Here is a 14,109-nt window from a genome sequence, read left to right on the forward strand (position 1 = left end):
TAAATATCTGAGAGATGGTCACCATGTATTGCAAAAATGTTTTTCAAAATCCACACATCCTGCCCCCATCCCCCCAAAAATTAAAAGTAAAGCGAGAAAACTCACTATAAATTTCAAAACCTTTTGTCCATGTACTTTTTACTATTTTTCTCCACAATTGCTTACCAGCTCTAGTAATAAATTATAATCCAGGATGTGTCCTTTGACACCAGGGTCAGAAACTCTTGGTTTAGCAGATTATGCCAGGAAATCTCTGCTAAAGAATTAAACATCATCATCCAAATAATAATAATAATAATAATAATAAAATAATTAATGGAAATATCCCATCTCCTAGAACTGGAAGGGACCCTGAAAGGTCATCGAGTCCAGCCCCCTGCCTTCACTAGCAGGACCAAGTACTGATTTTTGCCCCAGATCCCCAAATGGCCCCCTCAAGGATTGAACTCAGAACCCTGGGTTTAGCAGGCTAATGCTCAAACCACTGAGCTATCCCTCCCCCCCAGTTTGTCATTCTCCAAATTATTCTTGATCTTACTATTCACTGTTGATATACTGGATTCTTTCTCTCTTAGTGATGTAGAAGTAGTAGGAATTTCAACAGCAGGAACTTCCTGTTCATCTGTTTTACTCAGTGAGGAAGATGACTGAGATGGTGACACAATACGCAATGGAGTCCGCTTCAGTTTTACCACACGAGTGGTCATGGGTTTCTTAGACATTGAGATGTTGAATGTAGTTTGATATGCTGCCCCATTTTCAGCACCTTCAGTTCCATAAGATGCCTGAGAACTTGTAGGCAATGATGGGCACGTTGTAAGTTCAGTTTTTGGCACTACTTTGCGCTGTACCAAACTATCACTGATGGGTCGTTTAAGAGTTACCACAGAATGTGAAGAAGTGTTACAGGCAGCTACCTTTAATGAAGCAGAGTTCTTGACTTTGATGTGGGTACTTGTTGAAGGACCAGAAAATCTAATTGGTTTAGGACCAGCTTTAAAGTTTTGACCATCTTCCTCCTCTTCAGTAAAGTCTATTAATCGTCTGTAAAACAAAAGACTATGTCGTAAAGGAGCAATCTAGGTGTTTTAGTTATTCTATGCATCACACATAATTAACCTATCATTATGAAATGGCTTGTCTCCAACATTCATCCACAGATCTGATCTTTTGTTTATTCCAAGGTCAGTTGTAGTTACTCATTTATGCTACTCCAAGTTGTTAGCAGTCATTATTTCCTATCAGCCATACCCCCACATATTTTTACCTGTCATGAAAGGTTTTTAAGACAGTACTATAAGAATATCTTAAAAGGAGATGATATACAGAAAGTGCTAGATGAAAATGCATGAGAGAGTAGTGAAGGAGAGAACTGAGAGGATAAAAGAGTGGGGGAAGTTGAAAATATTCAGATAAATTAGGGTATGGCCAAAGGTCTCCTGTGATACCCAATAAAAAGACCCCAATATATTAAAAAATGAAAGACCTCAGGTACATAAGAGCACTGACAAGATTACCAACTTAAAGAGTAAAACAGCTATAGGAAAAGCAAAGATCCCAAATGAAAAGAAGATTCCACTAAAGACTTTCAAGAGAACAAATGAAGGGTAAGTGAAGGAAAGATACAATAGGATCTCATCCAAAAAAAAAAAAAAAAAGGCAAATTTATGTTCTTGGCAGAAGTAGCTAGCATTTCTACAATGTTCAACAAACACTTTCTCTCAGTCTGTGTGGCAATGGAAAATGAACAGATGCCAGGAAGATTTAAATTCATCAGGGATATAATAAAAATAAAACTGGTGGAAATCCAGGTCACACTGAAACAGCGGATGAAGAAATTAGAACATTTAAGGGTTGACAAAATAAGGGCTATATTTGATCCAAGCCAAAAGTAGGTCAAAGAGAGAATTAGCAAATTTATATATAAACCTCGGGGGGGGGGGGGGGGTTAAAAAGGGGAGCACAGAGTTTGCAGTGAAGCCTATCTAATTTTGTCAATACTTTTAAAATGTATTAAGGCAAAAGCCAGCAAACTATTAATCCGTAATGCTGACTGCCACAGTGAAAAAGACAAGGAAATTCTCCTGTTATCAATGAGTAACAAAGCCTAGAACACTGAGTATGAAACAAACTATAAGTATTTGCCATAGAGAGAACTTTGGGGAGTTGACAAAGAAAAGCTGTAGATATGATTGACCTGAACTTCAGGAAAGATTTCTGTAGTGATCACCAAGAGACATTCAACTAGAAAGTCAGTACTATAAATAGAATGTGAAGTTTGTGAACTACCTGAGTAGTGAAAGAACAGATTTAGATATAGGACAAAACAATGGATGTTCTTGTGAGTACTTAACGCTTTGGAATAAAAGGGATTGGTGAGTGCCCCATGGATTCACATTGGAAGAATTAACAGTATCAGAGATCGTTATTCACTAATTTTGTAAAACTGAGAAGTCAATATGAAGGATAAAGGCAATACTATTTGGAATGATTTGCAAAACCAGTGTAAGGTAATGAGGCAAAGGACATTTTTTAAGAGAGACACACGAGAAGGGAATGTATCCTGCATGTCCATATAATACATACCAGAACAAAAGGAGGAAGGGGAGAGGAAATGAAAACTAACAACCTAATCTTCAACCCACTTCTTATCAGCAGTAATTAAGAGGAAATATTCCCATAGGAATAACTAGGATTATCTAATGTAAACTAAAAGAAATTATACAGTGCTTCATCAGAATAATGGGCTAGATCAAGGGTTTCAACTGGGTGTCTGAAAATCCCACTGAGCAGGAATCACACATTTGTGCTTCTGCATATTGACTGCACCTATGAAGATGCATCAAAGCACACTGAAATGGACTACAATTATACCATTCTACTGAGTTTCAAACTCCTTTACTTCTGCATCATGAGAGAGGGATGGGGGTAAGTGGAGGAGACAGTGAACATACAAATACAAGGGAATAGAATTTGGAAGTGTACAGGAGGGAATGGAGGCTGCTTGGCAATCTAATGGGAAAACAGATAACTCAACTATGACACAGAGACCCCTTGGAAAGGATACCCTGTTTTTTATGAACAGCTCTCACCTCAGACCTGACAAACTCATTATGCCAAACAAATATCTTGCCTGATATTTATCCATAAAGACTAACATGTAAGGTATCTACAGAAAGCATCTAACTTTTCAATCTTCATAATCATTGTGAGATGTACATATGGGTAATATTTAAGGAACAATGTATCTGTACTGAAAGTATGCTTTATGGACTTGGAAAAAAGTAAAGATTAGTCATGGGGATGTCTCAGCAACGGCCAATTTGGGCAAGAGGGAGTTACCCCACCCTGTATGGCCAGTAATGCAATGCAAAGTTCAATTGTTTAGCCTTGTGCAATACTAAGACTTTGAATGGGAAACCAGCAGAGGCAACGAAAAACAGCCGAAACCACTTGAAGGGAAAAAAAGAAACTTTACAACAAGACGGGGTTTACCCTATGAATAGAAAACAAAAGATTGTTTTGAATATAACAGGGTGAGGGGAAGGACCTCCATTCACTGAGGAAAACCCCTGGTGATGGGGGGGGGTGTTTTCATGAATATTTGCATCCTGGTTTGTCTGAAATCAGCCAGCTCGGCAAAAGACCAAACTTTGGGGAGAAAATCTACTTTATTACATAGGAAAGGTAATCATTGATAAGTGTAGACCCAAGTTTGCGTTTTATGTTTTGTTAGTGTTGTAACCACTTGTTTCTACCACTCTCTCTCTCATTTCTAGTTAAACCTTTATTCAACAAACCTTATTTTGTTTTGTTAAAAGTACTCACAAGTGCTGTGTGGTTTATAGGTTTGGTGGTCTAAAGTAAACTGGCAAAACTGGGGTACACTGGTCCTTAGGGAGCAGAAGATTTGGAATTTCTGTAAGTAGCCAGTGCTAGGGACTGGATATCACAGGGGGGGAAAGATGTGAAGAGATTTAGGAATAGGGGTGCGCCTACTGTTAACCTGCCAGGTGAAGTTAACACTGACATAATCCAGAGAAGAGACCTTGAGTGGCTGAAAGGCTGGGGGTACCAGGGAGCTGACACCCAACTACCACAAGAAAGACTGCCTCTCCCTAGAGGCATGGGATAACAAGGTAGCTCACAACCCTGGGTACCCTGAGAACCATCACACCAACAATGGACTAGGAGTAATGCAGGGATCACTTTTATGTAGGATCCTTCAGAACAGGGTAAGAATGAAAGGGTATCACCAAAAAAAGTGAGTAGGGAAGAACACCAGCACAAGAAAGAACAAAATAAAGAAGAGGAAAAACTTGTGGAAGGAGTGGAGAGATAAGAAGTGCACAAAAACTCTAGATACAAATACACAAACAAATCATACTGGTATAATTAAGGAGGCAATGGAAGGCAAGAAATAAACAAGTGAATAGTTAAAACTTTAGGACAGTTTTCAGACAGACGTTTCATTTGGCTGCCAATCCAATTAACAACAGATAACTGGATCAGTAACCAAAACACAACTTCTCTCTAAACTTTAGAACCTTCTCTGCCCATTTTAAAGTGTGTGTTTGTGAGGTAGGAGAAGGACTGTAGAATAAGGAAGACCTTCCCACAGGCCAAAATTAAGTTAAATTTCTTCTACTGAGGTCAGATTTGCAGTTCTCTTCCCCCCGATAAAAAACAGATTTTATAGAAATGAAGGTGTAATGAAGAGACAGTGAAGAATGAAAGATAGAAACTTGAAGTTCATAATTATTTCAAAAGCTTACTTAAATGGAGTCTAAAATTTTTAATAAAGAGACTGAGGGCTTGTCTTCACTACCAGAGTAAGTCGACATAAGTTACGCTATTAAAGCTACATGAATACGCTACTCCAGCGACGTAGATTAGGTTGACTTACCCCGGTGTCTTCATTGCGCTGCCTCGACAGGAGCCGCTCTCCAGTCAACTTACCTTACTCTTCTCCGAGAGCTGGAGTACTAGGGTCAACTAGAGAGCGCTCTCCCATTGATTTAGCGGATCTTCACTAGACCCGCTAAATCGACTCCTGCTGCATCGACTGCAGCAGGGTTGATCTCCCCATAGTGAAGACAAGCCCTAAGTTGTTTTCTCTTATAAAAGCAGTAGTGCATTCTACGGTGTATCTCAAGTAATCAGAGTTTGAATCAGTGAATATACCTTTTACAAACTGGAGACATATGATGGAGACTTCCTCTCAAAGGGCGTTCTTCAAGAGTCCAACATTCTATCAGCTGGGGCATTCTCCAATAGCTGAAACCTGAAGTTCCTAAGACAAGATACTTAACAACATCTGAGGGAACATACTCAATGCATGTGTATATATGTAAAAGCTAAGAATTATTATTATATTCAAGACACCTCTGCTTTAGAATTATGACTGACAGGTATCTGTGCATCAATACTATGTGTCTTTTAGGCGTTCCTCCCTTATGTTGGCCAGCCTATCGCACCTTTGAGATAGTAGCTCGTAGGATATGAAGCTCAATACTCCTTGAAATTCATCTCCATTCAACATTCCCAGTTTAAGGAACACCTGAAAACGTGTTTTTCAAAAAATGACTAAGGTTGCTCTCTTACCTCATGCCATTACTGAGTTATTGAAAACATTCAGAAATGTAATTTTTGTTGTCATTTGGTGAAGAACAAAGCACTTGGGATTTCTTATACTTCCCTACAGAGGTATAACTACTAAAATGGAAGAAAAAAATGAATACTGTACCTTTCCCTTCCCAGACATCAAAAGCATCCATCATCTTTTTCAGTTCACTCACTGAATAATAACTCCAGATGTATTGGACATTATTTCCAGCCTCTCTAGAAATATTTTAAAAGTAAAAATTATGTATTAATCTAGTTTATACTTTTTAGACAACATATGTTGTACGAAACCCTCAAAACAATATTTCACTCCCTTCCTTTACGCACAAAGAATCAAGGATTTCTTAGTAGGCTTTTTGCAAAGTGGATATGAAAATGTTATACTTTAACATCCTTTTAATTTCTATAAATCAGTACCCCTCTGATTTACCTGTCTTCTGCAAAAAATACCCACTGCTGAAAATGGGCATCAGCCATGCATGCTGCTGAACTCATGCTGAACATTGTTTTTGTGCAATGGCTGACGTGGACAAATGGTTTATCAGTTTCAGAAACCTGAGCTGAACAAAATTTGTCCTTGCTTATACTTGTAGCTGAAAAGTGTCCAACTCCAGCTTAACTGCACCTGCTGCTGACATGAATTGTCAGCAATTGGTATTTATTGTATAGACATGACTTCTGACTCCAACGTTTTCTGAAGGGAATTGATTTGACTGTTAGGACTACTTTCCCCAACCTTTTTTTTTTCCCAATATTTTTTTACAATATAATCAGGTTTTGTTCCCACATTTACTACTTTGTTGTTGTTTTTTTCACCTTTATTTTAAGCAAAAAAATCAAAATATGTGTACTGTTACAAAACACACGCCCCTTGGGTGTACCATGAGGTACAAGGTTAAAAGCAGAGTGCTTCCAGCCACCCAAAAATATGTAGATGTACTAGTAACTAGCATTATTATTCTTAAAATGCACAACGGTTGTGGTATTGAAGAACATGATTATAGAATCGTAGGACTGGAAGGAACTTCAAGAGATCTTCTACTCCAGTCCCTTGGTCTAATAATTAGTTCTGCCTTGAGTGCAATCTTAATAGGTGATTGTCTAACCTACTCTTAAAAACCTCCAGTGATGGAGATTCCACAACGGATTCTATGTCCTTTGATAAGTCTGGGCATAAATTAGGCAGTTTCCTTTTGCCTTCATTTCTTCATTCCCCTGTTGTCTATCTCTTCCTCCTGTCTTGTCAGATAAGATTTTAAAATGTGACTCCATTAGTAACTAACAAACGTTGCATTTGTTTTCTGATCTGAGTAAGGATTAATATATACAATTTTTCACCACTATTTAATGGAAGTATCTGCCTAAATGAAAATGTAATTTTAAAAGGGAAAGATGTTTTTAAAACAGTCCTTAAAACAAAATGAGGATTTACAGTAACTGTAAACTGGCCATCTTTTGTGGGCTCTAATTATTATACTCCCTGCTTAATTTTAGATATTTACTTTACTAATTTCCAGTAGTAACAACAATGTATTAACTAGATGCTTTCCAAACAGAAAAGAAGGTAGGATCCCACCCTGAGGAACTGACAATCTCATTTCAGTATGCTCTCTGATGTCCAATCATCTTACCTTTTGTACATATTTTTATTATTTATTCTTCCTCCCAGTTCCTTGTCAAGTACATCAGTCCCATCAGCTTTTGTGGCAAACACACCTATAATCCTACTCTCACAGCTTGCTCCAGATGTGTTGAGATAGTGCAGAACCCAAACGGTCGGCTTGGTGCAGGCTAAACCGTAAGAATCACAGAAGTCTATCAAAGCCTGGGGGGGGAAATATAATGTTGTTATACTAAGAATTTTTTTTAAATGACTACATTTTGTCACATTTAAGTTTATTTGGCTTTAATAATGAACTCTACTAAGTAAATCAATGGTGCTGCCACATCTAAAAGAGTGTGTGCAGTACTAGTCTTACTACCTCAAAGAATATTGGAAATTGGAGGAAATTCAGAGAACAGCAACAAGAATGATTAGGGACATGGAAGCAAAACTGAAAAGACTGTAATTGTTTATTTTAGATAGGCGCTGAATAAGAGGAGACATGATAAAAGTATATAAAATAATGGTCTAGAGAAAGTAGATCAGGAACTTCTGTTCGTGGTGTCTAGATTCTCACATTTAAATGTGATAGGTAACTTGAGCTAATTAGCAATCAAGCATAGTAAAAAATATCCTCTAGACAAGCCCTAAAACAGTGAGTGCTGCATTGTGTTCCTTCTGTGCCTCAACAGAATAAACTAAATTCTAACTGCCCTCAGTTGCCATAGATTCATAGATTCTAAGGCCAGAAGGGACCACTGTGACCATCTAGTCCGACTATATGTATAACACAGGCCATAGAACTTCCCCCAAATAATTCCTAGAACATCTTTTAGAAAAACATCCAATCCTGATTTTAAAAATGTCCGTGATGGAGAATCCACCATGACCCTTGGTAAACTGTTCCAATGCCTAATTGCTCTCACCATTCACAACATATGTCTTCTTTCCAGGCTGAATTTGTCTAGGTTCACCTTTTAGCCAGTGGATCATGTTATATCTTCCTCTGCTAGATTGAAGAGCCCATTATTAAATATTTGTTACCCATGTAGGTACTTATAGATTGTAATCAAGTCACCCCTTAACCATCTCTTTGTTAAACTACATAGATTGAGCTCCTTGAGTCTATCATTATTAGACATGTTTCTAATCCTTTGATTATTCTTGTGGCTTTTCTCTGAATCCTCTCCTATCAACATCCTTCTTGAACTGTGGGCAACAGAACTGGACAGTGTGCCAGCAGCACATACCAGTGCCAAATACAGAGGTAAAATAACCTCTTTACTCCTGATATGTCCCTGTTTATGCATCCCTGAACTGCATTATCTAATTAGAGTTTAGCAGAGTGGCACTGCAATGGTTATGTGGGATGATAGAAGAAAATTAAAATACACAGTTTGTCTTTCAGATCTCGGGAAAAGTTTTCAAGGCTGATAAAGAAACATCTTGTAAAATGATCGAATTAAATCTGAAGTCACTGAAACACAAACATCGAACTTCACAATGCCAATTTTACAAAGTCACTTTTCACAGAAGATCTGCATTTGAAACTGAAGGTAAAATTTAGAGTACTGCTTTACAGAAAATGTTGACAATTTTCAAAAAAACAAACCCATGAAAATAGAGGGTGCAGAATGAAGAGAAATGCTGGTGTATCCTTAATTACCATGACTCTATTGGCAATTCTAATAAGTAGCAAGTGATTTTTTCCTCTAAAACTCTGAGTTGATTGATGACATATACAGGTTATTCAAATATTATTTGGTACCAACTGAACAATATGAATTATGGAACACTTTTAGAAACATAAGAAAATGCCAAGACCTTTTTAAGTTCTATATTTGACCTTAAAGAATATGTCTCAATTTCATTGGCTAAGTGGTCAGACAGACTGTAAGGATAAGGGATGCCAAAGTAATCTGCCTCTTCCTGCAATGCAATTCGCGTTTGTTCATCTTTAGGAATCCGAACTTCTCCATGAAGATAATCTAAAAGGTACTCAAAGAGGTTTCCATCTCGATCAATAAGGCAAGCCCCTGAAAATAAAATAAAATCTTTTAAAATACGGTTTGTAACTAAAGGCAGAATTTTTGTCATATTCTACCAAATTATCAAGTGGATCCTTTAATTAATAATGTATCAAGTGGTGAATATATATGACTTTCTTAATAGTTATTTAAAAAGGTATCTTGCTTGGGAGTGGTATCCTTTTCCCAGCAATATGTCATCACTTATTTTAAAACTGCTTCTTTGCTTCTCTACTGTATTTCTTAATTTGCAGATGAACAAACTAAACTCCCAATCCTACAATCCTGGAGTGGAGTCCTATGCTAGCTGGAGTCCTAATGAGAAATCTGGAGTCAGTCTGTGCAGATCACTTTAAAGGATAAGGGCCTAAACTGATTGTACCAAATATAACCTTACAAAACATGTCTTCTATTTAAATGATAAAATCAAACTAACTCTAGATGCATCCGATCTTGCTCTTAGGGAGTCAATATCAAGTTGAAATCCAGTCTGCTTCAAAAAGAGTTCTGCCATTTCATCTGCAGTACTGCACTTGTCCCTAAGTTTCCCTTTTTGACTTTTACAACATTCTTATTTGTTTTTTCTAAGAGCCACAGAAGCAAAAGGAGAAATTGACTGTACAGGGCCAACAAGTAAACTGATTATATACAAAGTGCTGTTTTTCTCTGTCTTTCGATTACAGTAATCTTACATGTAAAAAACAGATAAAACATTTCAAACAGAAGTGATTTTTAAGTTGACTGTGTCCCTTCATAAAAGTGAGCACACAGTAATGAGTCTAATTCTGCCTCCAATAACAGCAGTGCAACCCCACTCTTTGCAGTGAGGCTGCATAGCGATGACTTAAAGCAGAATTTGATTCCACTGAAAATAGTTTAAATCAGCTTTTCATATCTAACTTCTTTGCTAGTTAAAAAATGCAGTCTTCTTTACTGGCAATGACGCATTCTGTAAGTTACTTTGCACCCTTAAAATCAATCCCTTCAAACAATTTTTATGGTATAAAGGCTCATTAACCATATTAGAAAATCATTCATTATCATTTAACTTTAAAGTTTTCCATTGCATTTTAAAAATTAGTGATAACACTTAATTTACGCCAACTTTGGAATATAATGTTATCGTAAACTCTTAAATTCTCAACTTCATTTTCCGATAAAGTCTAGAGATATGTCTGCACTGCAACAAAACACTTGAGGCGGGCCCCGGTCAGTTGATTGGCTTGTGGGGCTTGAGCGGCAGGGCTATAAAATTGTAGTGTAGATATGGGGCTCAGGAGCTCTGAGACCCTGCAATGAGGTGAAAAAGTCCCAGAGCCTGGACTCCAACCTAAGGGTATGTCTACACTGGAAACTTCAAAGCACTGCCGCGGGAATGCTCCCGTGGCAGCGCTTTGAAGTGCGCTCCTGGTAATCCACCTCCACGAGGGGACTAGCTCCCAGTGCTCGGAGCCTGTCTACACTAGCGCTTTAAAGCTTCAGACTTGCTGCACCCAGGGGGGTGATTTTTCACACCCCTGAGCCAGCAAGTTAGAGCGCTATAAAATGTAAGTGAAGACAAGCCCTAAGCCTGAATGACTACACTGCATTTTAATTTGAAAAACAAGAGGAGGCTAGTAAAGGTCAATTAATCATAAAAGATTTTATCCCTAAAAACTAAACGTAATTTTTAAAGAAAAAAAAAAAGTGTTCTCTAATTTTGTGGTGTCCATAACTGAAGGCTAGTGGCTTGATTTTTTCAGAAGTACCTAGCACCCACAAATCCCACTAAATTGATGGAATCTGGAGGTGTTCACCACCTCTGCAATTCAGGCCACAGGATTGTATCCAAATAGCAGCTTTATAATTTATCACTATTCCATCCTCTTACAGTGTCTCTGATTCTGGAGACTTGACTCAGATTACTTGAGAAGTATTCTTGTCCCTTTCTATGTATTACTTTTATTTATTTTTCTATTTGTAACCAAAGTTTTCATAGGTGCCTCTCAAGATTGAAAGAATATATGATGGCACTTTCTGCCTATTAGCTACAGTAACTAATACGGTATCTCTGTAACTTGAATACGGCGTAACGTAGAAAAGTATTTAAACTGACAATTTAAACTGATTCTAAAGCCACCTGAGCAGATGTTAGATATTTACAACTTAGATTTATTTACCAGACTCATCTATTTTTAGAGGAAAACGTCCACTGAACATAGATGCTAGCATTGAATCCTTAAAGCGGCATAAAGATTTGCGTCTGGCTGTGTACACACAACCTCCCACATTAAGTCGAAGAATATCTAGCACCTCTTCAGTCTTGCCGTCTTCCATTGCATTTGCAAATTTCAATATTAATATCGTTATGTTCTATTAAAACCTGTAATAAATTTGCAGAAATAAAAGTAGTTAATTCTAATACAAGGAAAGCATATTTCATACAACACATTTAAGTAAATATTGTTCAACTTGGGCATCTTAATGTAACACAATAAAACAAAGCCAAAAAATACTGTACATCTATCTTGAAAATTATCCTAAAAATTTACTAGTGCCCAAAAGCGAATCATCTGCCTTTATGCCAAAGTTAAAAAAAAAAATTGTATATCTCACTAACTCAGGAAAAAAAACAAAAAATACCAAACACACACACACAACTACTCTCCCTAGGCAAATGTGTACATAGAATTTTGCCTGGCCACTCTATAATGTGAAAGTAGTGGTGAACAACTATGGAATAAAAATCTTAGGTATTTTTGGAAACATTTTAAAAATAGACATTGGTGAAAAACTGCATAGTTCAAAGGACTAGTAATGGGATATGGTGCCTTTCGCCTCTTCAAAAACCTGTTTTTAATTTGTGTTGCTGAATACAGGGCGGTGTTGTCAAAAAGTGGTTTCACCGGTCATACTGATAATGTGAGACTTCAGTGGGGTTCCTTGTGGATGCAAGCGTCTACTGGCACTGAGTTGACTGCAGATGAGGGCCCAGTATGATTTAGATTTTGGCATAAGCATCAGAAGAGAAACTTCAATATTTGTTTTTAAAAGTACACATTGTGTATATTAATACTTCTCACTCAACCCTTCTGAGGATCTTCCAGTCAGTCACAAGTATGAACTGATTACGCCTTGCACTATCACTAGAGGAGGTAAAAGACATATTAGAATCCTTTTTATTATGGCAGCCATGACCAAAGCAGATTGGCAACTGTTCCACTGGATTCCCATATTGCTAATCTCACTGTCGGGCGAAGCAGCTGCCTCCAACAGTGGCATTTTTTTTTAAAAAGCCACTGCACTTCCAGTCTGTGCAATGATATTTTATTCATGAACAGAGTTGCGGAGAGTCACAAGTGCTCTTTACCCTGTGACGTCTGTGCTGCCGGGCTACACACAGCGGTGTAATTTCATGTGACAGGCCGACAACAACCCAGCATCATACAAAGATCAGGGAGTCCAACACCCGCCGTGGCGGGAGTCTCCATCTGCCTTCACACCCCTAGCGCGGCTGGGTTTACGCAAAACAACCCCAGGGCGCGGTGGGTGCCGCCCATGACCGGCGCCTGCCCTCAGGCACCCCCCCCCCCCCGCGTTCCGCCCCCACGGGGCAGTCGGGCGAAGCCCGGGATCTCCCCTCGCTTCCCGCAGCCGGGCTGCCTGCCGATCGCCGCGCTCGGCCCAGACCGGCCGGCCTGTCCCGGCCCCTCCAGCGGGGCGCTGCAGGGCTGCCGAGGGGAGACGCCGGCCCGGCTCCGCCGAGAGGAGGCGAACCGCCGTGGCGAGCGCCGTATTTCACCTAACGTGCGCGCCGGGCCGGTGAAGCGCAGGAGCAAGGCCCTTCCCCCTCCCCGTGCAAGGGGGCGGGCTCTCCCCTCAGGCCCACTCAGCGTAGCCCGCGGGAGAAGCCCGGCCTCGCCCGCGCGCAGGGGCTGGGGGCGCGAACCGGCGGGCGTGAAGAGGAGTCAGTACCTGCTCCGCCACCCCCGGGGCTGGGAGAGTAACCGAGCGCAGGCCCGCCGCTGCCGCCGCCGCCGCTGCCACCACAGGGACTGTCCGCAGCCCGCACAGCGCCACCCTGCGGCCCCGCCGGGAGCCCAGCGGCTGCGCCTCGGAGCCGGGGCGTGGGGCCAGGGGTGAGACGGGACGGGGGGTGCTGCACCCCCACCCTGCACTGCAAACTGCCCCGTATCCCCCACGGGGGGACCCGCACCGCGAATCTGCCCCCGTTTTCATGGGCGCGACACCACCACCCCCAACTCCTCTGATCCCTACCTGGGGAGTGAGGTTAGTGGGGCAGGTCACATTTCTCAGCGCGTGTGTGTCAGGCTATCTGCAGACTCCAGAGGAGAGAGGTCCGTGTAGTTACACTCCGGTTACACGTTTGAGAACATAAGAACGGCCAATGGTCTGTCTAGCCCAATGTCCGGTCTTCAGGCAGTGGCCAATGCCAGATGCTTCAAAGGGAATGAGCAGAACAGGGCAATTATAGTGACCCATCCCCAGTCATCTAGTCCCAGCTTCTGCTAGTGAGAGGCTTAGGGAAACCCAGAACATGGGGTTGCAGCCCCGACCATCTTGACTAACAGCCACCGATAGACCTATCCTCCATGAACGTATCCAATTCATTTTTAAACCCACTTATACATTTGGCCTTCACAATATCACCTGGCAAAGAGTTCCACAAGTTGACTAAGTTGTGTGAAGTACTTCCTTTTGTTTGTTTTAAACCTTCTGCCTACTATTTTTATCGAGGGAGCCCTGGTTCTTGTGGTAGGTGAACACTGCCTTGAGCACTTTTTCCACACTGCTCACTATTTTATAGACCTCTATCTTATCCCACCTTAATTATCTCTTTTCAATCTTTCCTCT

General features: G+C 40.2%; 1 protein-coding gene across 1 annotated transcript; it reads right to left on the minus strand.

Moving 5' to 3' along the window:
* Positions 1 to 476: 476 nt before the first annotated feature.
* KCTD18 (potassium channel tetramerization domain containing 18) lies at positions 477 to 13,242 on the minus strand. The gene is made up of 7 exons (XM_065413708.1): positions 13,210 to 13,242; positions 11,415 to 11,617; positions 9,053 to 9,264; positions 7,257 to 7,450; positions 5,747 to 5,841; positions 5,185 to 5,293; positions 477 to 1,044 (listed from the first exon to the last, which is right to left on the minus strand). Exons 2-7 carry the CDS (start codon positions 11,569 to 11,571, stop codon positions 477 to 479), a joined length of 1,335 nt encoding a protein of 444 aa, XP_065269780.1. The 5' UTR covers positions 11,572 to 11,617; positions 13,210 to 13,242.
* Positions 13,243 to 14,109: the final 867 nt, after the last annotated feature.

Source organism: Emys orbicularis, chromosome 11 (assembly GCF_028017835.1).
Source record: "Emys orbicularis isolate rEmyOrb1 chromosome 11, rEmyOrb1.hap1, whole genome shotgun sequence".
NCBI classification, from domain to species: domain Eukaryota; kingdom Metazoa; phylum Chordata; order Testudines; family Emydidae; genus Emys; species Emys orbicularis.